The sequence below is a fragment of the Meleagris gallopavo genome, chromosome 5, assembly GCF_905368555.1.
Source record: "Meleagris gallopavo chromosome 5, MGAL_WU_HG_1.1, whole genome shotgun sequence".
In the NCBI taxonomy this organism is placed as follows: Eukaryota; Metazoa; Chordata; class Aves; order Galliformes; family Phasianidae; genus Meleagris; species Meleagris gallopavo.
In genome coordinates this window covers 30,229,711-30,256,565 of record NC_139408.1, presented here as the reverse complement: position 1 = coordinate 30,256,565, position 26,855 = coordinate 30,229,711, and the positions used below count along the sequence as shown (strand labels likewise).

Here is a 26,855-nt window from a genome sequence, read left to right as displayed (position 1 = left end):
AAAGGAGAAAAAAAAAATAGCTTAATCCAACATTATTGGAAACACACTGTAACGAGACAGACAAGCTGCATTAATAGTGATTTTCCAAATGAAATTAAGTACCCTAATTATTAGTGCAACTTCACAATGGAGCACTTCACAATTTAAAAGAAGGAAAAAAAAAAAAGCTGATGAGTTTTTATCCATTCTATATTATTAATTCCTACTAAATTGTTTTAAAAGTGCATGCGCGAGTGAATTAATAGTTTTATAAGTAAACACATCTTTAAAAGAGATAAAAATAAAGAATGAACCTTGGCTTAGGCCAGAATTTTGCTCCTATTGCAATGTCTTAAGAGTTTAAGAATATGTACATATACAGATAATATTAAATGTTCATTGTTTGCATGCAAGCTCATCATTCTGTATGAAATATTAAAGAAGCACAGTGTTCAGATAATTGTTCACGTGCAAATAACAGGAACTGATTCAAAATCTGACGTGAAAGAATGATCCTTGTCGTTCACAAAATGGCATCAGCCACTGCTGTTTCAATGAAACTTTGTTTTTTTTTCATAGTCAATGTGCAGTCCACCATATTCCTAAGTACGTTACTGCAGCTTCTTCATGTTGCTATCTTAAGCCTTCATACGACTTTTCTTAGACAGAACACTGCTGAAAACTTTATTAATAAACAGACAGCCCCAAGAAGAAAAGGCACAGAAATGTATCCAGTGTGCATAAGACAGACAGGCACAGATGGCGAGGACATTCCATACTCCTGGATCAATTTGGAAATAAAGATGCCTAATGAAGACAGATCAGATCCACCTAATCTCAGTGAGTTTCAGGCCTTAGCTTAAAATTTCTGACTCACTTTCATGGTAAAATCATGAAACTGTAGATGAGATCATTCATGACCCACACGACCAGCAGAACCCAGACCTGACTGCAGAGGTAGTGGCCATCATTTAACTTTCCTGAAGCGAATCTGACACTGGCTATGCAAAGAATGTTCTGTTCCCTTCCCCTTTTCTCTAGATTTCCCCCCCTGCTGTGCCATCTGACTTCCTGTTCTCATACAAAAAAAGAGCGAGGCCTGCTTAGCTTTCAGGGTTCTCTTTTTGCAAGCTTAACCCTCACTCCTCCTCACTTTATTCCAGCGGTTCTTTGGTGCAGGGCACGCTCAGAGTTGCAGCAGCAGATATGCTAGGTCTTGACAACAGTGTCAATACCGAGCAGTGAGCAGAAGTAAAACCATCCACGTCCTCCTCCAATAAGTTTACAACAATAACACCGTGGCCGACTTGGCAACGCTCCGAGAGTGACACATCCGAAACCGATCGCCACGTTAATTAGCGCGGATCCTCGCACAGCCACTTTTCGGCGCGGAGAAGGCACTCGAAAAGCACGCCGGGCTCCCCGGTACGCCGCTGGGACCGGCACGGAGCAGCCCGCAGCGCTGACAGCGGAACGGCCCGCAGCTCCTCTCTTGGCGGCGGCACTGCGCAGGTAGCGGGGCCGCCTCTCCGGCTGCGCCGCACGCTCCGGTCGCGCCTTCAGGCTGCTCTCCACACACGCGCCGCCCGCAATCGCTCGGATGGGCGAGCCGCCGGCCCGCCCCGCCGCCTTACCCTCTCTCCAGCCCCACGGAGGCCCGCGCCCCTCTCGCCGCCCCGGCCCCCGCGCTACCGACTCACTGAGTTTCTCTCTTCTTGCCCAAGGTTCCCATGCCGGCGCAGGTTTCGGCTCCGCGCGGCCGCGGGGAGCCGGACTGCTCGGGGCGGAGGGGACAGCGGGGCCGCCCCGCGCATCGCCCCCGTCCCGCTTCAGGAGAAGCCTTTGAGCGGCTCGAGCGGAGCAGCCGCCGCCCGTGACAAGCACAGCGGAGATGTTATCGGCAGGAGGAAGTGCTGAGCTATCGCGCTGCTTTTCTCAGAACCGTCGACTTTACCAGGTACCCCGACACGCTCCGCTGCCCGTGTGCGGCGCGGTCTCTCTCTCGGGGCAGCCTAGGGGGCCGGACCTGCGGGATCGCGCGTGCCTCGCCGCTCCCCACCCGCGTGGGGCTGCTGCCGGCGCGCTGCAGACGGTGAGGGCCCGCACGCGCCCCGCTGCTGCTCGCGCTGATTGGCTGCTCGGCGGCGGCGGAGGGCTGGAAAAGGGCTCTGGCGGCACGGAGCCGACTCGCGTAGAAACCCGGCGGGCGCCCGCGGGAGGGGCAGTTGCGAGGGAGGCGGCTGTCGTCCGGCCGCGGTCCGGTGCTGCCGGCGGTACGGCACGGGCGGCTGGGGCAGAAGTGTGCGCGGCCGCAGGGCGGGCACCGAGCTGAGATTCTTACATCGACAGTTACCGGTTTAAAGCTCTTGTGCTCAGCTGCACCCTCTTACCGTCCTTACAGTTTAACTGCTAGATTTCCTAAGCACTTGCACTATTAATTGTCCCATTTCAGCCGTTCATTCCTCTCACTTCAGAGAAGAAATGACCCGACAATAAAACTAAAAGTCAAACTCATTGCATGTAACTTAAGAGTGTGACCAAAAGGTGTTGTACTGAGAAACACGGGTACCTGAGCAGCAGGAAGACACAGGGCACCCAGGCTTTGTTGTTGTGAGAGCTCTGTTTGCGTGTGGAAGTTATTTCGGCACCAAAATGCCATCATACCTCATGCTGAGACACGGGCAGTTCTCATAAACTGTTTCTTTAACTGGTAAGATTCAGATATTCTGAGTAATTCCTCGCCAGCAGTCAGGACACAGTTCTCTCCAGGTGTCGAAAATGATCAAATTCACCAAGGCCACAGCTTGCTGCCATTTCCTGAGGTTCATGGTGACTCTGGCTGTCACCACAGCTGCGTAGACCTACTACAGACCTGCAAGTGGAAAGAAAACCCGGCGTGCCTCTGGAAATCACCCCTGTGATTCACCGGGTGTCATTCTTCTGAGTAAGCATTGAGCTCATGTCCAGCTTGAAGATCATTGTGCTTTATGAAATACAAATACATAATGTACAGCCAAGGCCACAAGTCATGTCATTTGCAATGTTCTCTGCAGCATCTATGTTGGTAAGCCAATATCCCTGCCTGCTTCTACTTTAGACAGGTGTATTCCAGCTATCTTTGCTTTTCCTTAATTGTAGTTCCTTTGAGTTTATGCACATGTATACACTCATAGACAAATGGGGCTTTGGTGAAAAGAGTACTCTCCAGCTTTTTGATCAGGAGTTAATCCATAAGCAAATCTTACACAGCATTATACAAAAATACATTCGCAACTTACCTGTACAACATCCCGAAGTGCTGATCCATGAATGTAACATTCTCCAAGCAACATGCCCTCCTATTGTGAAGTAGGTTCATACCTGGTCTGTGTCCAAACCAGGCTTGCTCCACTGAAGGGCAAGATAATCCTTTTTTTTTCTTCTCAGAGCTGAAGTAGACAACTACTTTATACAACTTCTGTTGTCATTCATGCATTCTTCCAGTAGCTTTCGCCTAAATCTATTTTATTTATATCTCTGTGAAATCCCAGGCCAATTACAAAGGTACTCAAGTGTCCTGATGGAATGGCGAGTGAGGAAGTTCCCTGGTGGTGACAGAGGGCCCTGCAGGATGGTGGGGTCAGCAGACGTTGTTAGGAAGGCAAGCCGGACAATCCAGTGTGGAATGCAGCTCCAGAGAAGGAGAAAAGATTGCTAATACAACTGGAATGAAGGACAGCATATAGAAAGTATGAAAACCCTCTGCTGGATCAACTTACATTATGCAAACAAGTAGTAATCAAAATAATTGGGTTTAATAAGTTCTCTTCAGTTAGAGTTGTTAGCAATTTTATGTGGAAAAAATAATAATAATTAAAAGGTGATATGCCAAAGGTGGGGCTATCGTGTGTGATCAGCTTATACAAATAGCATCCCTATTGACAGCATCATTTAAATGTGCTTCCTATTATAACTGAAGTTTGTAGCTGTTAAAATGCCTTTTCTTAGCAAGAAATTTGACCTCTGTTGAAGACAGTAGAGCACTGCTAGTGTCTCGTTCCAAGCTTGGTTCAGAATTTTCATCAGGGTTATCTAGAATTTGATTGTTTTCACTACCTTACCAAAGGTTTCTATTCTTAGAAAACTTCAGTGTTAGTGTAGATTTTGATCTGATAACCCTACTGAGGTTATCAGACAATGGCAATTCCCTCTGCTGTTTCCCTCCTGCAGCTTTGCCATAGGGGCCGGAGATGAAGTGTTGCCCTTTCTAAAGAAACGTGATTGATAACAGAGTTAATATTTGTGACTTTACACTTGTGTCATGATAGGAATATTTTCCTTCAGTGGTGCATGTTTTGGGACAACTCTCTGGACAGCTATAGCTTTCATCCTTACGACGGCAGAATGAGTCTTGAAATTATGAAATTGTAGCATTCAGAGAGTGCATAGCAATTAAGAGGAATTTGAATTGATTGTTTTTAAAACGTGGTTTTTAAGTCATATTGAGAAAGACTGCACTAATCTTGAGTGCTTTTGCGTTGTCAATAATGTGACTGTGAGACTCCAGCTTTTCTGTTAGAACACAAAGTATGGAGAGCACCCAGTAGCACCTGGCTCCTTAAGTTTAGAACACAGGTTTGAATACATTATATTTTAAACACCTTACAAAGTTAGTAGCTATGCTACTAATAGGTTTAGTTATCCAATCTATCTCTATACTGAGGTTTCTGCTGTAAAGGCTGCTTCTGTTAAACACTTCAATGGCCGGTTGTCAACACTGAGCCCACTGAGGACTTCACTTACAGAAAGTCAGTGCAAATCAACTGACTCTTCTTGCATCTTGGGAGACCTTGAGCATATATAGGTCATCTTACTTTTAGAATTATGTTGCAAGACAAACTAAATACAACTGTTTCTCTTTTATCTGTATGCTTTAAACACAATGAGTGGGGAGGGATGTGTCAGTGAAAAAATGTGCAAATTTATATAAAGCAGTGTTATACACTCATCCTATGCTTAATAGTGTCTATTTTGTTACAGGTATTTGCCAGTCATGAATTCCCCACCACCCTCAGTGAACAATTAGGCTGATGATTACAGCTGCTGTGAGTCATTTTGTCAGTTTGAATGCTAAAGGTCTGTGGGATGGATTGAATGATTCCAGTCCTACTAATGATCCATGTGGGTGTGAACATGCCACATGATGGAACGTCTGTGGTTTTGAGTCTTGGAAATTACAGAGAAGGCATAGTTTGTAGGTAAAAACAATATCTTCTATTAGACCACTGGCAGTCTGAAAAAGCATGACTTGAAGAGGGTTTCTGCAGAGAACCACAGAAACAAAAAAAGAATAGGTTTGGAGGGGACCTCAGGTAGTATTTAGTCCAGCCTCCTGCTCAAAGCATGGCCAGCTGTGAGACCAGATCAGGCTGCTGAGTGTTTTATCCAGGTTACTCTTGAAAGCCTTGAAGTCCCTTGGAGAACTGTGTAATTCAAAATTAGGAGATGGATTTGTCTCACTGTGTGTATGGATGTTGATACTTCCTGAGCCTATAAAGCAAGATGCAGTTCCCTTCACAAGCATCCCTGATTCATTCAGATCCCAGTATGGATGTGTATGTAGTAGGGAGGGGCACATAAGGAAGCACACTGGTGAAAGATATTTTCAGCAGCTTTTATTCCAGAAGTTAGATGGCATGTAATCATTAAGGAAGGAGGACTGTAGAAGTAAAGATTTGATCTGGTGGATGAGATAGGTCTGAATTATCATTATTTGTTTGTGCAGATAATTTTCAAGTTACTTATGGACAAGTCTTGAACTTTCAACTGCAACTAACTAAAAGATAACTAAAGGATTGAACTGTTAGATTTCTGGTTTTCATCTAGAAGACTTCAAAAGAATGGAGTAAAATGACTTGTTTAAGTAAGACCAGCTTGATAATATAGCAAAACATCAGGTCTAGTAAGCTAGGAAATGCTATTAGCTGATAGAATTCTTCTGAATAGGATCACACTTGTTTTTTTGTGTGGCTTTGAGGCTCTGTCCTGAAAATAACATCTTGGCCTTTCTATTGAGTAAATACTTAAATGTTTTTCTATTTAAAAGAATGCAATCAGCAAGCATTGATTGTCTGCCTACAAGTAAACTACCTTGCATCAATGTCCGGCCATTTCAGAAGTAGTCAACATCTTTGAGATATTATGATACAGTAACATTCAGTGAAACGTAAGATTTTACTAACTGAAATCAGTGTTCTGTACTGCTAAAACAAGACGTACTCTTAATTCTGCCATACGAAGCCTATTTGTACTGTGAGTCCAGGAGCAGTTTTCCTAACATCTATTCCCTTACAGAAGTCTATAACAAAATTATTTTCCTTTACAGTCTTTCAAAATTAACGTATTTTATTAGTTTTGATTTAGGTCAACAGGATGCTTAGATGTAAATAAATTTATGAGTTGATTTTGATAAGAATTGCACAAAAACAAATCTCCTTCCCTATACCCCACATGCCCCCCACAAAACCTCAATCACGCTGCAGTATCTTTTTTTTTCCTTAAAATGTGTGTGAAATATGGATAGATGAGGTGAAAAACATCTGACACCCTTGAACAAACTACTGTCCAGAAATGGTGAGACTCAAAGCACAGAAAGGAAAAGCGTAACAATACTACTAAGAATGCCTCTTAGTTCACCATCTGCTTAAAAGAACAAAACAGCTGCTTAAACAGGATGTAGATAACATCATCCCCTATGTCCCTTTGTAAACATTTTCCAAGGAGACAGTGATTAGCTACTTCCTTTACAGGATATCTCTTGGTCAGCACCAAGAGCAGAGACACTGTTTATTAGAAATATAGAAGTGAATTGTTTTAACCTTTTTAAAGTACTTTCACGGATAAATTGTTGTGGCTCAGACAGTACCTTTGAAAGCGTGACAGGATGAAAGCTGGGCTCAGTGAAATGTGGGTTTTTTGGTGTTTTGGCTGTGTGGTTTAATGTAATACTTAAAAATTCTGTTTTTCAAATACCAACTCAAATTGCAGTGATCCTTTGAATAGGAAAGAAATGTAGATACACGATTTCCATCAGACAGAGTTGATTCAAAAGGTCCAAACACAATGCACAAAATCAGATTTTGCTTTTGCGGAGCTGAAGGCCAGTATTAATGATTTTGCCCACTCTATTTGCCTTGACAAATTTAAGTGGTAGGGATTGTGTGAAGAAGGAAGACTGACAGATAAGGAGAAAGAAGTAATCACAGAGGTTTCACAGGATGATGGGTGTTTTAGGAATGGTTTTTCTCTGCCCTTTGCTGCCTTTCTGATCTTATAAGCAGGGCAGAAAACATTTCCAAGGGGATTTTGTCCTGAAGTACAAGCTAGAGCTGATTTGAACTTAACACTGATTGAGTGCTGAATGTAGGTGGACATAATGCAGTGCGTCAGTAAGTTCCAGATTCCTCCTCTCCTAAGGGACCACCTTTCCTTTTGTATTGCCTTAGGGGAAATGCTCTTTTCCCTTCCAATCTGGTTTTGCTTACTTCTCCCTCTTCTCCTCTTGGTGTACTCAATATGAAACAACTGAGGAAGAGTGGAAGCTAGAGAGCAGGAGAGAAAAAACATCTTCCCCTAAACACACCCCAGCACACTGTGGAGCTCTTGGTGCTGGAGATCAGCAGAACAGGGTTGTGAACAAAGGTAGAGTGGCTAGAGTTAACGCCAATGGTTGCCAAGGGCTTTCTGTCATCTGTTGTTACTGATACAAGAATTAATGGAAAGTTGGCCATTATTACAAAAAAAAAAAAAAAAAAAAAAAAGGCAATTGCTTAGCCATGGGCTGAACTTGATAAGTATTTGTATGTATTGTGATCTAGGACAATCATGTTCTCATGAAGGGATCATAAGATCTGTTCCTCAGTTTGCTGGAATTAAAAGACACTTTATAACAAATTACGTTGGGAACAGGATCAGGCAGATGAATACAGTATTGTACATTTTGTGTGAACAAAATTGCAACAGTCTATTGTGGCTACATTTAAGATGAATAAAGATGAATACAGGTCAATTGTCAGCTACCTGGATCTAAAGTCCTGCAAGTTTTTCCTCAACTGCTAAAACCTTTTCCTGCATGTCCTGGTTTATGTCTCCTTACCTTTCTAGGTTTAAAGCTCCATGAATTACTTCCTGTTATAAAGAACTACTCAGAATAACAATATAGTTGAATGACAATATTATCAAATAATAGTATTGTCAAACATTATTGTCACTTTCTGGATTAAAAACATTGTCAGTTGCTGGCTTCAGTTTTAATCAGAGAGTGTAGCTGTAATAGCTGTAGCAATACTGAAAAGAAGGTAAATGCAAATATATACCCAAATATTCACTAGTATATCAGTTTTATGATTTGAAGATATTTTGGCACTAGTTCAGCAAACACATGTAAACCCACTCGTCTTACAGGCAGGGAGAGGCATCGTCATATGCTGAAAATTGAACTGGTTTAAATAAAATCCTTACTTGCTTTGAACAAGTCAAGGAGCAACATTAAGGGGTTCCTACATAGCCCCAGCTCAAGTACGTTTTTAGGTTAAGGATCTTCTACTTTCATTACAGCTGTATTTGTAAACATTCAACTTAGAAAACAATGCATAGTTGTCTATATATCCTCAGCGCCTTCAGTGCTAAGATTTCTGGCAGTCAGGCTACAAGCAGGCTAGGTAAAGTGTCCAAAACTTCTAGTAGCTCCAACTGGAATTTGTGTGTTTGTTTTTTAAATTGTCAGTTTACAGCTTTTGTTTTGTCCTTTCAATGATTTGTAAAAAAATATATAATTAATTGTATCTTTCTTTAATACTTTGGAGTGTTTCTAAAATCCAAAGGTATCAATCTGAAAAGTGAGGTCTTACGACAACCTGGAAATAACCTGTTAGTGAAATGTAGGGATTCTGGTACCATCTGAACATGATTGCTTGGGTGTGTTTTCTGTTTTCCTATCTACCTGTTCTATTTTATCTTCTTGGGAATTTTGGAGGGGCGGTTGTCAATGTTTGTTCAGGGTGACTAACAGGTTTTAAAAAGGGATTTGTGCTATTTCCTTGTCAAATGCAAGCATGTTTCAAGATTTGAGCTTAAGCTTAGTAGTATCAATCTTTAAAAAGTCAGAAAACAAAGAGGAAGAGGGAAAAACATTGACAATAAATTGCCTGACTAATAAGTCAGAGTAACTCAACTAGTATATTCTAACGCAGATTGCTTTACATCACATTTAAGAGCACGTCAAACATTATTATTCTCAGTGCTAATTGCATCAGCTACAGCATATTATTTAAAAGTATGGACAAAATTTTAATACTGTTTCCACAGTAGAGGGAAATGACAATAATGAAAGAAAAATGTGCATAAATGAACGTCAGATTCTACCAATATTCAAATAATGGTTTTACAAGGTGTAAACTAATTGTATACAGACAGCAAAGCCATTTAAAATCTTTTATCTCAGTCTGTTGTGGCAATGAAAAAACAGAGGATTCATTTTGCCCTACCAAGGAGCAGCACTCATGTGCCACGGTGGCTTAACATTATACCGGAAGTCAAGCACATGTAGATGTGTTAAACCATTTCATTTTCACGCAGATTTTCTAAATTGTGCTACACTGATAATTGTGGTGATGATGCTGAAATTAACAGATGCAATTTGATTATATTTCATATGCTTAAATAAGAAATTTTTCCATGGGTGCTGTGTAAATCACAAAACAGGTTTGAGTATAATGCATGAAACTGAAAAGGACAGTTCTTTTATTATTTTTTTTTCATGTATTACTCTGCGTGCCTGCATTTACATATATGTAGTTCAGGTTAACATGCTGCCACATTTTCAAGCATTGCATGCATGTATCCCTCAACACTGTTTGTACCATCTACCTGATCCTCCTGTTCCCTGAAATTTAATTTCAGTGTTTTTGAAAACATCAGGGATATGAGGAAATTCAGGTCACCCAGCTATCCAGCAAACTTATCTCAGTCGTATGGCTTCTATATTTTAATTTTTCCCCTATTTATGTATTGATTACAAGATGTTGTTTTCTGTTCATTTTTAAAAAATTTTTAGTTTTAATTTCATTTTATCAGTTTTGAAAATAATGTCTTCTTCATTTTTTTTAATTTCTTTTTATTTCATGTTTATTTTTGGCTCTCACAAAAAAAATACACTTAGCAAGACAACTATTCAAAAAGAAATGTTTAGCAAGACAGTTACTTTGATGTGACTATATTCTGAAAAACAACAAAATCTCCCTTGTCTATCTTTTGACTGATTAAATACTATGCTTAAGTTTAATCCATTCGATGTTTTGATACTTTAGATATTGCGTAAGAGGATAATTTTATTTGATGCTTTTTAATTTTTTAAAATGATTATCAGCTGTTTTTTATCACACTTGTTAAATGAGATGATAATTTCTCAAAGTTTTAATGTTAATGTACTAATGGACATCTCAATCCACAGAGAATTTTGTCTTTCAAACTCTTTAGATTCAATTTAAATTCTTAATATCCTGATACAGCTGCTTCCTCACCCTGGTGGCATCTCTATTCCACGACAGAATTGCAAGTACTCAGCAATGCTGTTCCATCTCAGCCTCATCAAAGTCTATCAGCTGTTTGATTCTGAGTTTGCTGCTGAAAATCTTGATCCAAGGAGTACATAGTACTAAGTACTAAATACTAAATAAAACAGAAGTGGAACTCAGTTTTTTCCTCTCCCAAGAAAGTGTTTTGATAGTTGGCCATGTTCATGTTTGTAGTCCCTGTGGTTTAGTGGTTCTTTAATTATTGAAGAGGGGAGAGAGAGAGAGCACTCTTCCCTTTTAAATATCCTATAGCATGCCATTTAAGACATTTTTCCACTGAGATGTGGGAGTTAAGGTTTGAATTTCCATAAACAGTGGAAGGAATTGAACTGAGGCATCTCATATCCTAGGAGACTGCTCTAACATCTATGCTATTTAAATACCTTATGAATGCATTGCAAATGGTATTGCCTTCCTTGCCCTTTGAAAGGTAAGTCTCAAGAGTCTATCCAGAACCTAAAGGAAAAGAACTACTTTCTTTCAGCAAAGACTACTAATGCACTTCATGTGTTGTAAGTCAAGATAGAATCTCTCACTAGGAATTATTTACCTATACTAAGCTGCTCCCAGCTCAGAATGCAGCCTGTTGTAAATCTGAGTGATTTAAAATTATTGGTTCTGGTTCTGTGGCCAAGCACCTTAACTTGCATGTTATTGCTTATAACATCTAGTTAATGCTATGTTTTTGTAGATCTGAGCTGCGAGACACTCAAGGTAACAAAAGAAAGCTGTGGAAGAGCAAAATACCAAATTTAGATGTCAAAAATCTTAACCAAAAATCATCCTCCCTCTATCACATATTTCATCAGAATCCAATAGATAAGTCATAAGCATGCTATTGACCTATGCTCCCACCTTTCCTTAATTACTGCACTTTCTTGCATTGCAGTTGTATTATTACTGTTTGAAAGTACCACCCTCTTTAAATGCGTAATTGCAGTGATTGTGCAATCGTCGTTATCTCTATTCATTACTATAGCAACTGGAATAAAAACATTCTTCAGCCCTTCCCATATAAAAAGGTCTTCACTTTCCTTCAATTTTATGCATATGCTGAGTGAATGTGTATGACACAATGGAAATTGCATGCTTTGAAGGCTGCTTAAGTTAGTGAGGGTGGAAAGTTAAATTTCCCTGAAGTACTTGTTTAAAAAAAAAGGGAAGAAAACCTTCTGATCTGCTCAGTAGGACTCAAATTAAGTAAGTGTACTACTTCTCCAGCTTCCTTCACATATTCTTGGCAAAGCATTTCAGCAGCTAGGAAGAGGAGCTAAGCAAGTAGGCAGCAAAATAAGTCCAGTATGATGCAGATGCTGTATATTCTAACATTAGAACTTGAGTCTTTGCCCTCCCTAGGCTTTAATGAGACCTTGCTTACACTGATATTTTTGTAATTACAATTCCCAAACTTTGTCTAAGTATAACAACTGACAACAATCATTAGCATAAATAATCCAAATCATCTTCATCTTTCTTTCTTCTTCCTTTCTTTAAATGTAGCATCTGGAAATGGCAGGTAGTGCTTGTTTGTCTTTTTAATTAACACATTTCTTAATGCAGAGGAAAATGTGAAAACTTAACTGAAGGGATCTATATCATTCTGTTAACATCAAAACAAAAGTAGCATGATTTCTACCACAAAAAAATTCAGGAATCTGATGATATTTGCACGCTAGCTACAGTCTGACCTACACAATTGTTCCAGTATTTTCATAGGGCCTGTAAGAATTACATTATCTTTGAGATGTGTCAAACCTTGTTACAATTTGCCAACAGGTTGAAAAGCTACTACTTGAATTCATGTGCATGTACCCATACGCAACCACTGTGATTGCACAAGTTTCATTTCCTTAGGAAACCAGGCTGGAAACAGAAGGCAAAAATAGGGAACTCAAAACTGTATTCCAGTACAATATACCACATACTCTAGTTAGTGAATAGATTGAGTTCTTCATTTCTCCTGTACAGGCAAAAAGCGGTAAAATCCACTGCCTGTTGGATTTCAATGCAGTTAATGTTGATTCCATTGTTTGTCATTAGTTGTGTAATCCTAGTTAAATTCTCGCCCATTTCTCCTTTTGCCTGCTTAAACAAAATTTGGTCAGGCAGGAGCAAGTGCTTTCTCCATGTCTCTGGAGTGCTTAACACGTTGCTGCCCACGAAAGAATCTGAAGATGACGAGAAACACACAGGCTGCATTTCTCTAATTAATAATCATACAAATTGCCAGAACAGAAACAATATCTGAGGTTTTCAGTAACCAGTACATCAAAGAGAGGTGTAGGCAGCTAACTTTTTGAAATCAACATACAGATCAAAGGAAATTTATTATTGATTTTGTCGACAATTCTAAACTTGGATTTTTTTTTTCCTGGATCATTTAAAGCAGATAAATAAACAATTAAGCTAAAGGAAGCAAATAAATAAATAAATAAATAAATAAATAGATATGGAGGATGAATCCAATTACTAGTTTCTTCTACTCTGAAGAATAGAATTGGGTAGAATAGGATAGGACTTTTAAGCAGATATTTCTTTGGCTTCTTTGAAAAGCACGGGAATCATATGAGTTAGTAATGATCCCTCTTATCATTTCTCCTGTTTCTGAACTGAGAATCAATGCTACATCAAGAAACTCTGGCTGGTTTTGATGTTACTGATGGTACAAGTGCTGATAACTGTAGCAGAGGTCTTGAAGTGAGCTAAAAAGAGTCACAAATGCCTGGCCTGCTCTGCACCTTACTGTAAACAGCCTGAGGGATGGGTTCTGTGATAAAAGAGTAAGCCTACACCACGCCCTAGATTCAGTTACATGAGAGAGGGTGACACATTTTCATCCACACTGCCTCTTTGATGCTGTTTACCTTTACTTTCCCTTCAACTTTACTCTCCCTTGAACCTTTAGTTCAAACTAAAATACTGAATTTGTGCCTCGGGTTTAGCAGCTCTAAAATAAGAGTCCTAAATTGTTTAAAAATCATCCTTGACGTAAGTCTGAGACAGTTTCATTGTCTACGAAAATTATGCTCTGAATTAATGCAAAAATGATACCCCAAATCCTGTGCAAATTTTGAAAAACAGTCAATGAAACCTAATCTTAGTTCATACTAGAAATCCATTCTCAGTTTGTATTAAATCAGTAACAAGATTTATACTGGGAAAGCCATCTCCTTCCTCCAATACTTTTAGATCTCCTTATAAGAAGGCAGAGTCACTAGATGCCCTCCTTTGCTTCACTCTTTATTACTAAGACTGTCCCTTGAGAATCCCAGGCCCTGGACATAAGAGCCTGGGGAAAGGAATATTTCCCCTTGGTCAAATAGGATCTGATCAGAGATAATCGAGGCAAATTCAGTGCATATAAATCCATGGAGCTCATTGGGAGGCACCTATGTGTGCTGAGAGCTGGCAGAAATGATTGCCAAGCAGTTCTCTATCATCTTTGAAAGGTTGTGGGAGTGGGAGAGATGCCTGGGAACTGGAGTAAAGGCAGTGTCACTCCAGTCTTCAAAAAGAGCAAGAAGGAGAAACTGGGAAGCTACAAGCCCGTCAGCCTCACCTCTGTCCCTTGGAAGATGCTGGAGCAGCTTATTCTGGATATAATTTTCAAGCAAGTCAAAGAACAGAAGTTTATCAGGAATGGGGAACATGGATTCACCAAGGAAAAATTGTGCTTTGCCAGTCTGGTAACCTTCTACGATGTCACATCTGGCTGGGTACATGAGGGGACAGCAGTGGATGTTGGCTATCTTGACTTCAGCAAGGCTTTTGACACTGTCTCCCATAACATCCTTGTGGGTAAACTTAGGAGGTGTGGAATTGATGAGTGAACAATGAGGTGGACTGAGAACTGTCTGACTGACAAAGCTCAGAGATTTATGATCAGTAGCACAGTCTAGTTGGTGGCCTGTACTATGTTCCTGAGGGGTTGATACTCAGTCTAGTCTCATTCAACATCCTCAACAGGAAGTGAGCAGTGGAAGTTCCATCTGAACACAAGAAAAACTTTTTTACTTAGAGGGTGACAGAGTACTGCAACAAGCTGCCCAGAGAGGTGGTGGAGTCTTCTTCTGTGGAGATAATCAAAATCCACCTGAGTGCTTTCCTGTGTAACTTGCTGTAGGGAACCTGCTTTAGCAGGGGGGTTGGACTAAATGATCCCCAGAGGTCCCTTCCAAACACTACAGTTGTAAATCTGTAATTCTGTGGTTCTTCTTGTGCACAATGTGTTTTAAAGGCCTGGTTTGCTTTCATACAAATTTCCAGTACTCGGAAACATCTGATTAATTTTTCTGGTTAGTAATTAACCAGAATTTGTTCTTGATCCACAAAAGGAATTTTAAGAAAAACTTTTACAAGACATGCCTAGAACACATGCATCAATTAGCAGCTGAATACTTAGGAGAAAAAAAATCCTTGAGATGGCATTAATTCATCCCCTGCAAATTGGCATGAAACAAAAGTGTTGACTACAATTATGCTGAAGCATACAGGCTGGAAAAAAAAAGTATAGAAAAGCAAATATGTTGTATGTGCTAGGAATGTGAAAACAGTCATTGAAGAATTCATCAACGGTCTTTCAACCTCAAATCTTGTTTAATATAAAACATTTGATACTTCAAGCATGTTGTTAAGTGAAAAAAAAAGCAATTTTTCACTTTTTGCTTAAGCAAACATCTCTATAATGTGTTCTGTAGACTTTATAATAGTTTGTTTTATACTCAGACTGCAGCTTAGGAAAAAAATCCCAAGTAGTTGGAATTTATCCTGGTAATGTATGTAACAGTACTGTCATGAAATCTTTTCAGGTTCCTTATGTGGAAAGAACTTTGGGATATAATTCTGATTCCCACTTGTTTGTTTGATTTTTTTTAAGTGCATCATGATGAACTATGAAGCAGCACATTGTGCAGATTGTGTACTAGAGTATGTTTTTTACTGGAATAGTTAATGTCTCTTTATATTAAAAATCAGAACTGAGAAACTGATATCAAGAAAGGTGTATAAAATATATTGCATGGATATTTTCCGTAACTTAAGTATACGACATTTTTACCTACACAGTTTTATGTGGAAAAGGGAAGACTTTTTTAGGTTCTGGGCAGGATAAAGTAGATATGTCTTCAGAATAAAGCCTATTACACTGTGTGATTTTTTTCCCTGACTCTTTTCCCTTGCTGGCACACTCTGTTAGCGCTGTTGCTTGCATATAACTGTTTTTTATCTTTATTTCTTGCTTCTGTTAGCTTTTTCTGAGGATCAGTGCAAAAGCAGTACTTCTTATGTGCACATGCATTTTAATATATACTTCATATCTTCACCTTAGAACTATACAGTCTTTTCTTATGCATGTCACTAAGTACTTTCATTCAGAGTATAGCAAGTGGTGCAGTAAGATCTAAGCTGTGCTTTTTATGCTGTTGTTTAATTTTATGTGTCCTGAAAAAGAATGTGTTTAAGGAAGACTAAAACTGCAAAATAATCCCTAAGTTTGTATAAGTCCTCAGAACAGTGTCTAGGTAAACATGCATTATTAGATAGTCTTTACTTAAATAAGAGCATGTTATTTCTGCAAGACTCCTGCCCAATGACTGTGCCCTCAGTGCACCTGATAATCAATGCTCATTAATCAGTAAGGGTACTGTAATGCGAGGGGGGAAGTTAGCTGGGAGGAAGATTACAAGTAGCACTGAAAGAGCCTTGTTACTGGAGCATATCTGGTGGACTGGTGGAACTCTTCAGGGGTAAGTCTTCAAACAAACTCTGTTCAGTAATATCATTACAAAGATTAGTCTGGAGATAAAAATGCATGATGATCGAATTTGCCAATAACAAAACATGCATCTATTGTTAATAGAGAAGAAGACTGCAAGATTCAGGAAGAACTGGGTGACTGTAAGGACTGAAATTAGGGATATAAAAGAAAAATTGGATAGTGTATAGCGCAAATACCATCCAGTGCTAAATCAGAGAGTTTCTGTTGTTAGCATGCTGATTGTAAACAGCTGTGGAGGGGACAACTGCAGTGGGTGATTGATCACAATGATTATAAGTCACAGGTACAGCCCCAGAAGAGACAGGTGTATTAGATGAGATTGATTACCATAGTGCTGGAAATCAGTTGTAGTTTTTGATGTGCAGGAGACTTCTCATCTATGGTATTTCTTTGAATCTGAAAATATTAGCACAAGAACAGATATCATCTGCTCCTGTGTAAATTCAGACTGAACTCTAGAAGTTTTCTGGCAAATTGACCTGTGAAACCTGGAGATGGTGGGGTTATGACTTCTCATATTCTGGGCAAGCAATCCAATAAGCTTAAATCAAACTTTGAGCTTTTGGGGAAAAGATTATATGGTTGATTGCAATTGCAGGAAAATAGATTTTGTGATATACATCGTAGAACCATAAAATATTCAGACAAATTATGAACAATAAGCTGTTTTCTGCAGCATGTTGTTCTGTGCATTATATACAGCTCACTGCAGTCTATATTGAGTACAGAACAACTAGCTTCCTTTTTATAACTGTTGCTGTTACTTAATTCATTTTAGTAAAGATTGAATGAAAGATTGTTTATGTTGTATATATGCAATACCAAAGTATTGAGAGTAAAACTCAGACAGTTAAATTAGGTACTGCTGGGTAACTACAACCTATTCTTCACAATATTTAGAAATTTGTATTTGAATAATATTTGCCAACTCAGCTGAGAGAAATCAGCTCTTTTGCAATTCAGGCCACAGGTGCCTTTTCGTATGTGCCCTGAGGGATACTTAGATTTAGGAACTGTATGGAAGAAGTAGTTTAAAATAAAATTCTCCATTATGTTCTCCAGTGTTAAGTTCTGCTGTAGCAGATCCTGTTTGTTTTCACCTGAGATGTTCCTTGCGAGTAGAGGTGTTTATCCAGCAGTATTTCAGCTCAAGGTGACTGTTAAAACATTTAAAGAAACTGAAACGATGCTGATATACAACTTATGCAAAATACATAACTATACAGCGTTGTTGAATTAATACCATTCTTTAAGTGTTCTGCCAGGCACTATTTTTATCCCGAGTCTGGGTTTAGAGAACTACTCCCACAGACTCCAATTCCAATACGCAGGATTTCAGTGGTAATACCAAGCTAAGGCATTTTTGTCTTGCCTATGCCTGGCCGTTGGCTACTCCAGCACTGCAGCTCACATCTGCCCTGTATGTCTACAGCTGGTAGGGGGACCGTGCTGTGCACTAAGTCAGTCAACAGATCTGATCTTTTTGTGCACGTTTTCTTTTTTCTAACCCAAGTCAGTTCAATCATCCAGTTCACAGAATGACTCACAAACTGTTGTTCTTGGTTTCACCTAGAAGAGGCACATGCCCTACCACCTGTGCAGGAACAAACAACCTGAAAAGTACCTTGAGATGCTGTGTCACAGAACAAAGGCTCCTGGGTACATCTGCTTGGGACATGGAATGTGTGAACTTTCCTTGGGAAACAAGAGTTCTACTGTGAATAGATATTTGGTGAATAGGCTGTAGTTGTTCTGAAATGTAAGCAAATCCACACTCTCATCTTGGTGAATTTAGCAAGGGAAGGAAGATGGCTTTGATATCTAGTGGTACGTTAATAGTTTGATACTGTTATTTCATCTTCTCCATCTAGAGAAGATAAGAAAATAATTTAGTGCATTTTCTCCTAATTTTACTACCAGGAATGGTTTCATTAAGTTAGCTGAAATACACAGAAATCTGCTAGCTGGTAGCAAGTAGTGGCTTGGAAAAATTCTGCTCTAATAGATGATGCTTGCTAGTTTTAAAAAGGAGAGAGTTGAAAATTATAAGGATATACAAATTTGGTAATATTGTTTCTGAACTGTTGTCTTACTCTTTTCTTTTATGCTCTGCTTTTATTTTGACACAGCCTGTATGAGCACCTAAAAAAAAAAAAAAAAAAAAAAGCTATGATACATAATAAAAGTGAGCTTCTGAGAAATCTGTGCCTGTCAAGTAGTGATTTTATGAAACCCAAGAAAAAAATAGAGCATTAATCTCATCACCAACTACCAGTTTCTTCTTTATTTCAAATAGCTTCTATTTAATCAGAATTCCTGAACAGTCAGACCCGAACTTTTCTCACACAAAGCTGTTTCAGGTTGCACAGGTGCATTTGATAATTGTTTCCCCTCAGATGTCTGTTGAAACCTTGGGTTAAATTTAGAATTTGTATGTTAATGGATTTCATGTTGAGATAAATTATCATGCTTACCTGCCACATGGTTTCACGAAGGGGGCCATTCTGCCTTTCTTACTGTTCCTTTCAAAGAAATTTTTAAAAATCTGGTAATTTTAGCGGATGAGCTAATTATAATGAAAAATTTATCTTCCTTTTTGCATACAGTTCTCATAGATATCACATAAGACGTAACTGCCAATAAAGCTTTACTCAGTGTTGAGCAGTGAGTGATCAGTCAAGGAATTGCCCTTCAAGTTATTTTAATTATGGAATCTGGAAATGACAACTTAAGGATGAAACAGTGCTCCAAATTTATTGTCTATTCATATATTGCTCACCAGCTTCCTTGATAACTCAGCTATGGTCTCATACTGAGTATGAGAAACTCACCTGTGACAGTGATTTCAAATGAGTTAGCTAACCTAACTCAACTGTAAATACTATAAGCTATCAACATTGCAACAGCTAAGAGTCTTTCACGCAGTTGTGAGTTTATGATTTAGAAAGCACTTAGTTCTGGTTTGAAGATGAAGTAAAAAATGAAAATGTAGATTTGAATCATAAATTCTGCAAGTGCTTTTAAAAATATTGAAGCATCGTAAGTCGGATTCTCAGTCCAGGATTTGTGTACAGGAATACCAGCTGTACTTTAAGGAGTAAGGGATGAAAGCTTTTAATGGAATGAAAAATCATTTTCTCTCATTCTAGCTAAAACTGCAGTTTCCTGTGAAGTGAAAGTTACATTTCTTTAGCAGATAAACTCTACCTTTCTGTTTGTATGGCATCTAACATCTGATGAATAAGACTAGAAATTTTGTAAAGAAATTCTACAAAGGAAAAAATCTATTTAAGTCATTGAACAAACTAGCAGACAGGCAAAGGAGTAGAGATCCATGCTGCATACATCACTGAGTAAGGAATATGAAAACACATTTCTTACTGAAACAGTTCCCAGGCATGTGTTCACCTAATGTAAAAATTATTCTATTAGACATGTAACATTGGTTTCAAATCTTTCTCTTCTGTGTTCTCCCTCTCCTTTCAAAGCAGTAATTTATTTTCTGTCTTTTAAGTAGTCAATAATGTGTCCTTTGCTATATAAACAAATAAATTATTCACACTTTAAAGGAGGAAACAACATCACAGGAAAGGAGGAGGAAGGAACTACATTGCCTCCTTATTATGAGGTAGCATGCCATGTGTGGCGAATGGGAGTCTATAGCCTTCCTCCAGAATCTATGCCTAACTACTTCCGTACCTTCTATTCTCCGTGATTCACTGGTTACTCTAAACTGAACTGCCTAAGCATATAAGTAGTGCTTGTAATTTAAATATCAACTAATCTATCACTCTTACGCTCTATCCTACTCTCTGAGGAAATTATTCTAATTGCTGTATTTATATATGTATATATAATTAATTGGAATACAGGTGTGTATATATACACACACAGGAATGACCAGGGCTGCAAACCTCCACCTTGCTCTTAGGTGAACACCGTAAACAATTAGGTGCATCTCTTGCTGACTGCATGAGAGTGCACACGACAGAATGTTATTTTCTTGTAGAGTGTCGAAAAGCAAGGCAAGAACACATGCCCTCTGTTCTGAACTACTTTCACTTTCACAAGAAAAAAACATAAGATATATATTTGTAACAGAAAAAAGGCCTTTTAGTTAGAGCCTAAGCTGCACTGCATTCAGCATTTGATTACTTAATCAACAGGCAACCCCTACTATATATCTTTCAGCAGTAGTGCAAAGGAGTGATAACTTCAAAGAAGTAATTATCAGAGATTATTATGGGTAAGTGCAGGGAGTCCCAGATGTCATCACCAGTGTTTCTGAGCTTTGTGATGATTGATTAAAGAAGCAGCATGTCATTCAGCACTGAATTCCATACAGGAATAAATATCTGCAGGTTCTGAAGAGGTCTTAAATAGATCTTTTCCTATACAGCCTGGGTATCTGTTGACTTTAAAAGGTGAAGAAAGAAAAAGAACAAAAAGTTCTGTAAAGAAATGTCAAAGGCTATTGGAGAAGGAGCTTTTAAAAACAGGGACAGTAGCACATGGGAAAATGGTCAGGGTCTGCCAAAAATGAAAGAGTAAGAACCAGCTGTTTGTTAAATTGAACCAACTGACTATATATCTTAAAAGCAATAGCAATTCAAAATTTGAGGTCTACCTGTGAGGTGTTTTTACTTAAGTTAAAAGCTGCAATTTGTAAAGGTTACCAAAGGTTTGTACTGTTTTAAAGGTTAGTTCTCTGAATTCAGTTAGTGTTTTCAGTGAAAAAAAAAATACTTATTGCTTGTGTTTAATATATGGTTGTTTTAAGGTGAAAAAAATATACAAGATTTCAGCAGGTCTGCCATTTTAGTGCATTTGAGTAAAAACTGCAAACTTCTAAGTGGCTTTGTAAATAAGAGACCATATTATTTAAACGGAAGCAGTGGTTGATATAAGAATGATCATGTTTAGGTATGTCAATATAATGTGGTTTTATATCTAATAATTGCTTTTATCATATATCTATTGCTCGATAGTATTCCCATTAAATCATTCTGTATCTATACTTTAAACTGTATTTTATATTAGGAATGGCAGCTCTGAGAACTTAATATGAGGCAAGTTTGTAAGAACTGAAGACTTTACAATGGCCTAAGATGCAAAGTATCATTCTGAACCTAGACCTACATCCTGGATTTTTGGAAATGTTTTTTCTAGTAAAAAAATGCAAGAGCACAAGTTTATAGTATCACTTGGTATTGCAGCACAGTAAGAAAGGATTTGGCATGCCGGTTCCTCTTAAGTAAAATAGACTGTGCATAATATGAAGATGAACAACGGGGCTCATTTAAAAATGATGTAAAGGGCCCATTAGGCACTTAATTCCTGGAGGCTCTGTAGAAAATTCAGTTACAAAGAATATCTAGTCTGGCCTATTGTGTTTTATTTGTAGCATAGCATCACCTGTTGGTGTTTGACCTAGTTCATAATCTCATATACTATGAACTTCATTGTTTTAACCTCATTGTTCATGTTAAAAATTACTTGGTGTATAGCTACAGTTAATTAGTTAGTGTTAGTAATTGAGGATTAAATTAATGTATTGGACTCAAAGTAAGTCTGATTGTAAAGCAGGGCATTAATCACTTGAATAAATACATTATCAATTAACTGCTGGAAAGTTTGATTTGTGATTATTTTTAAATTATTCCTAGATATTGCCATGTGTTTTATTTTATATTTCTTCTTGATGCATGTTTCAGAATTGAGTCTGTAGATAAAAATCAACATACAATATCAGAGTGTAAAATAAAAACGTTAGGAAGTAAATTCCTAATTTATTTTTCTCAGTTCTGATGTCTATTTTGTATTACTCTTTTAAGGCTGACAAATCCAGAAAGATAATATGCTGTTACGTCAAAGCCAAGATGTATAGATTTCTCAGGAAAATATATGTGCAGATTTGCATCCCTTGAGTATACACAAAGTAAAAAATTTGCAGAGTCTTTCCAGTGATGTTGAAATCTTTCAGGGTGATGAAGACACTTATAATGAATGCTACTCACTGTTTATAAAATAATAGATGAAACCAGAAAATATTCTAAAGAATATTTTTGGGGAAGTGGCAAGGAAAATCAATTTGGAAAAAAAAAAAATCATGAAAAGATATATTTACTCTACTAGCTCACTAAAATGCCCAAGAGTACCTACATGAATTAGGTGAATAACTAAAGCTAAAAAACTGAAGCTCAGTAGAAGCCTTTCACCCTTTATGCTTGATACAATGCATGTAGGGTCAAGAAACACCAGAAAAACTTTCCAAGCTCACATGCAAACTCACAGGAGAACAGTCTGCAGGGAAGAACTGAAGTTTCGCTCTATTGTTAAAGAATGATCAATCAACTCAAAGAAAGAAAAAAGACAGGTTTTAAAAGCTTTCTTCTTGGCAAAGAGTTTGTAGAACAAGAACTCTTGTACTGGAAATTTCTTGGATGTGACCGGAAATGAGTGCATTTCTCAGAGAAGTCTTGCCTACTCTGGCACCATTGGATGACATTGTGCATGTGTAACATTAAAAAGTATTAGAATGTATTGAAATTTTTTGAAGTTTGTCATCTTCTGCTCTTTAAGGCCTCAGACTATAAAATTATTTGGAGGAACTCACTTCTGACTTGGACACTTGTATAGCAGTTACAGCTCCTGAGCCATGCTAGAGAACATGATTTCTTTATTGCTACCTCTCAAAGGAAGTGTTTATGCCTTTGTATATAATTAGTTCCACTGTGAAGAAGCTCTGAGAAAGAAAAGGCTTGGTTATCTTGTTAGACTTGTGGTTCAGCAGGGTGGAGAGTAGTGAAGTAGAACAGAATGTTTTGCACTTAGTCATAAGCAGTACTAGAGGCAATTAAAATCATTAGTATCTACTGGCTGAGTGTGGGATTCTATTACCAGTAGAAAAGGAGAGATTCGAAGCCTGATAGTGGCTTTGGAGAAAAACTACTGGGTGGAAATTCCAGCTCAATCTGAACTCTGTTCCTAGGGTCTCATTTTCCCATTAGGCAACATGATCAGAAAAATAATGTTCTGTGCAGAGAAACAATGCCTATATATCAAAATTCATAGCAACATAATAACACCAGGCCTCATAGTGATTTGAAGATCATGGTGCACTTTGCCAGTCTTGTCTGGACTGTCCTACCTACATCCATCGTAAGTCCAGATTTGATGCCTTCTGTCTTCTATCTATTCAAACTGTTGAAAGACAGACTGCGTGGGCAACATTTTTCTAGTAAAGATGGTTGCCATAATTGCAGCTGTGAAACAATAGGTCACCTCCATTGGTATGGATTTTTGAATGTGGCATGCAGGCTCCTGTTCATTGCTGGAATAAATGCATAGCTAATGGTGGTGACTATGTTGAAAACACTTTTTGTAGTGAGAGTTTTCTGTGTCAAGTAGTGGCGTTGTGCTCTTTGTATGTGTTGTAGTTTCCAAGGAAATAAACAGGAGACATTACTTTTGGAGAAATCTACATAAAACTATGTCCCATCTCAAAAATACATAAAACTATATCTCCTCACTACCACAAGTATACATGTATTGATGGTGATACAAAAATACTTGCAAAAATATATGTTGTTTTTTTTCAATTCTGTAGGGCTTAGCTGATTTGATAAAGAATAATTGGAGCTGTACTGGAAATGGCTAACTTCATGTAAATCAGCATACAAACCATCAAAATGTTTTAAGTGCACTGACTTCTTGTCCTCATGGTAGGGGATTTTCCTTTTCATAGCTATGCAGGTTTTATTTAGCAGAATTATTCTCATTCTCAGTTTTAGGTCTCTAGTTTGGAAGACAAAATTGATGCTCTACAACCAATGACTGAGGAAGGCATTTCTAAGAGGCTATTCAGACCATCTGTGCTAGAAGTCATTGCTGTTCAATTTTGGGTGGCCTGGATTGCACTATGGAAAACCATGGAAGATTGTACTTTTGTCATTAATGCATACTGCTTAGAAAGCCTGTTCATCTGTATACTTAATGTAAATGCATGTGCACTGAATTGTAATACTAAAATTTCTTTCTAATGCACTGAAAAAAAAAAATAGGTATGTACTTTACAGGCATAAAACAATAAAAAACACTCTGTCATTACTGTGCTGTATTTATTTGCAGTTGAACTTGGTCTGTGCATTCTCTCATCTCTCTCCTCAATATTTATGCTTATATGGTGGCTGAGAACATAAATACATTATTTATCCTTTTAAAATTTGCCATAAAAAATAAAAAAAAAATTAATCTTGCTTAGTTTAAACTAAAATGCTTCCCAAAGTGCCAGTCACTCTGGATATTTCAGTTTCCTGTATACTTGATTTGCAAATCCAGATCTCTGTGGGTGCCCATTAGCGATGACTTAAACTATTCTTTGTGCTGACTCCTGCTGTGCATCAGGTCTGAGATATTTTGAGCATTTAGATTCAAAGAGCTCAGAAAAACTCATAGCCCCTTTCTGTAATTATTATATACTCTTCCAGTCAGCTATACTAAATCTGTTTAATCTACCAGCCCAGATCTTAGTGGTAGAAGCTGAGCTGTAGCATTCTGACTGTACTAATGGTTAGGTTGCCCTTGAGATCTTTATCAGCACCTGAAGTCCCATAGTCCCTTTTCCGTGTGCATCTTCTCTTTCTGCCCCGGTTCTGTTTTGAAGCTGTCTTGCTCTTCGCCATGGAGTTGTATTTTGAGGGGCAGCACATAAAGTGTCTAAGGATAAGAACTTAGGGACAGCAAGCTGTGGAGCTGCATCCCCACAGCATCCAATTGCTCAGGCCTTCACTCGCAGAAAAGCTACGAAGACACAAAGAGGAGGAGATGAAGGCAGCTGGAAAAGCAACGTAACTGACTTTTTGCCTTGACATGAAGAAAAATTCCTGAGGATGGTAAGATTCACAGACCCTTAATGAGGATATCTACATCTGTGTTTAAGGGCATCCTATCATATTTCAGAAATAAAATTCTCATCAGCATCAGACAGACCTAGCAGCTCTGAACACTTCATTGCCTAAGATAACAAAGGAAGTTTCTGAGACTGTATTTTTTTAGGTTTTAAAGTCTGAGTTATTTGCATCAATTAATCTTCACCTCTTTAATTATGGAAAAAAAGAAAAAACGGTTTAATTTGGACGTCAAATACACTGACTTCTTGACTTTGAAAATGAATAAATAATAAGTCATCATCCCCAAACAATAAGTAAACAATAAATAAATTCTGCTAAATACCATAAGTACTTCTTTCTTACTTCTTACTTCTTACATAAATACCATTGCTTACTTCACATTTCTTTTCATTGTCAGTCACATAAAAGAATTATCCTAGAACCGTGTGTGTGAATCTTGGTAACTAACCTGAAGAGAGTGGGAAGGATTTTAACTTTTCAGAAATCACCAGGTGGAAAGTGACTTGGTAAAGATGACAGTTGACTGAAGAAGAAAAAAAAAAAAAAAGCAGCTGCCTACTCTTTACCCAAATGCATGCTCTCTGGAGCAATTGAAACTGAAAATTTTAACACTAAAGGATGGAGCTTTCTCTTCTTTGTGCTATATCATCTCATCCAGCAATATGAGCAACATACAAGAACCAGAATATCATCTTCACAGAACATGCAAGAGATATGCAAGCAGTTCAGCATCAGATGCACATTAATGCTGTAACTGCTGTAAGTGGAGGACCTCTCGAAGCACAGCTTTTGTGCTGCAATTAGCTCATGGTTTTTCAAGCAGGAAATCAACTTCAGGGGTGGTGGTTTTCCTACAGCTAACATAACTAACGTAGCAATTGTTTGATCTTTGCAGGTTTTTAAATGTATGGTTTTGTATATAGTCAATGGAAAGAGTTTAGTATCTCTGTAGCTATCTCAAAATATCTCATAAAACTAGAAGTAAATGAATATAAAAATTACTGAAATAAGGACATATTCACATTGCAGTAATTTTCTTCTACATTTGCCTATTTAAATAACTTGTGTATTTATAACAGACTGAAGATGGAAGAAATAATATGCCTACACAATAATATGCAAATAACTTTGTTTCCCCTAAAACTCAAAGGAGAGAAATTATGCTCACTTGAGGATTACAGGATGTTGGCTATTTGAAGAAGTATCTGATAGTAAAGAGAAAATTATCTAATTTGAAAAGAGGATGATCTGTCCACAGCTGGGACATGAACTGATGGAACCCATTCTTCCATTCCTGGTACTGGAAAAATTTCCTCTGAGATCAACTCATAGTCTGATTCTATTTGACATTTCTCATTTTCACTTTAACTTCTGCCTGAAATAGTTGCATATACTAGTCTTAAAAGTGCAGCATTTCTTTATTTTGCCTTATCCTTTTTATTTTTGAAGGAGGAATGGATTATAAACATTTACTTGAAAAAAAAAAAAAATACAGTGCTCACAAGATATTATAGCAATTTAAGAATAAATTAAACTTGGATGGAGCGTGGGAAGCTAGAATGACATGTAGTATTT

General features: G+C 38.1%; 1 protein-coding gene and 1 long non-coding RNA gene across 7 annotated transcripts in view; one reads left to right on the top strand and one right to left on the bottom strand.

Annotated features, from left to right (window-relative positions):
* The window catches only part of RASGRP1 (RAS guanyl releasing protein 1), a 39,351-nt gene extending 37,537 nt beyond the window's left edge, over positions 1-1,814 (bottom strand). For both annotated transcript variants that reach the window (XR_014883585.1, XM_085225062.1), the window contains exon 1: positions 1,680-1,814. Coding sequence is in view for 1 of the 2 variants with exons in the window: in XM_085225062.1 (XP_085081188.1) it covers positions 1,680-1,711 (32 nt within the window). In the remaining variant the exon portion in view is untranslated. The remainder of the gene's footprint in view (positions 1-1,679) is intronic.
* Positions 1,091-24,793, top strand: LOC104911159 (uncharacterized). 5 transcript variants are annotated; one of them, XR_002115234.3, is made up of 5 exons: positions 1,091-1,491; positions 1,704-3,043; positions 3,510-3,707; positions 4,999-5,063; positions 17,942-24,793. It is a non-coding gene; the product is annotated as an uncharacterized LOC104911159 (long non-coding RNA). The 5 variants fall into 5 exon arrangements; XR_793679.4 differs by having other exon boundaries at positions 24,156-24,788; XR_014883587.1 differs by lacking the exon at positions 17,942-24,793 and having other exon boundaries at positions 1,094-1,491; positions 1,704-1,936; positions 2,432-3,043; positions 4,999-8,036.
* Positions 24,794-26,855: the final 2,062 nt, after the last annotated feature.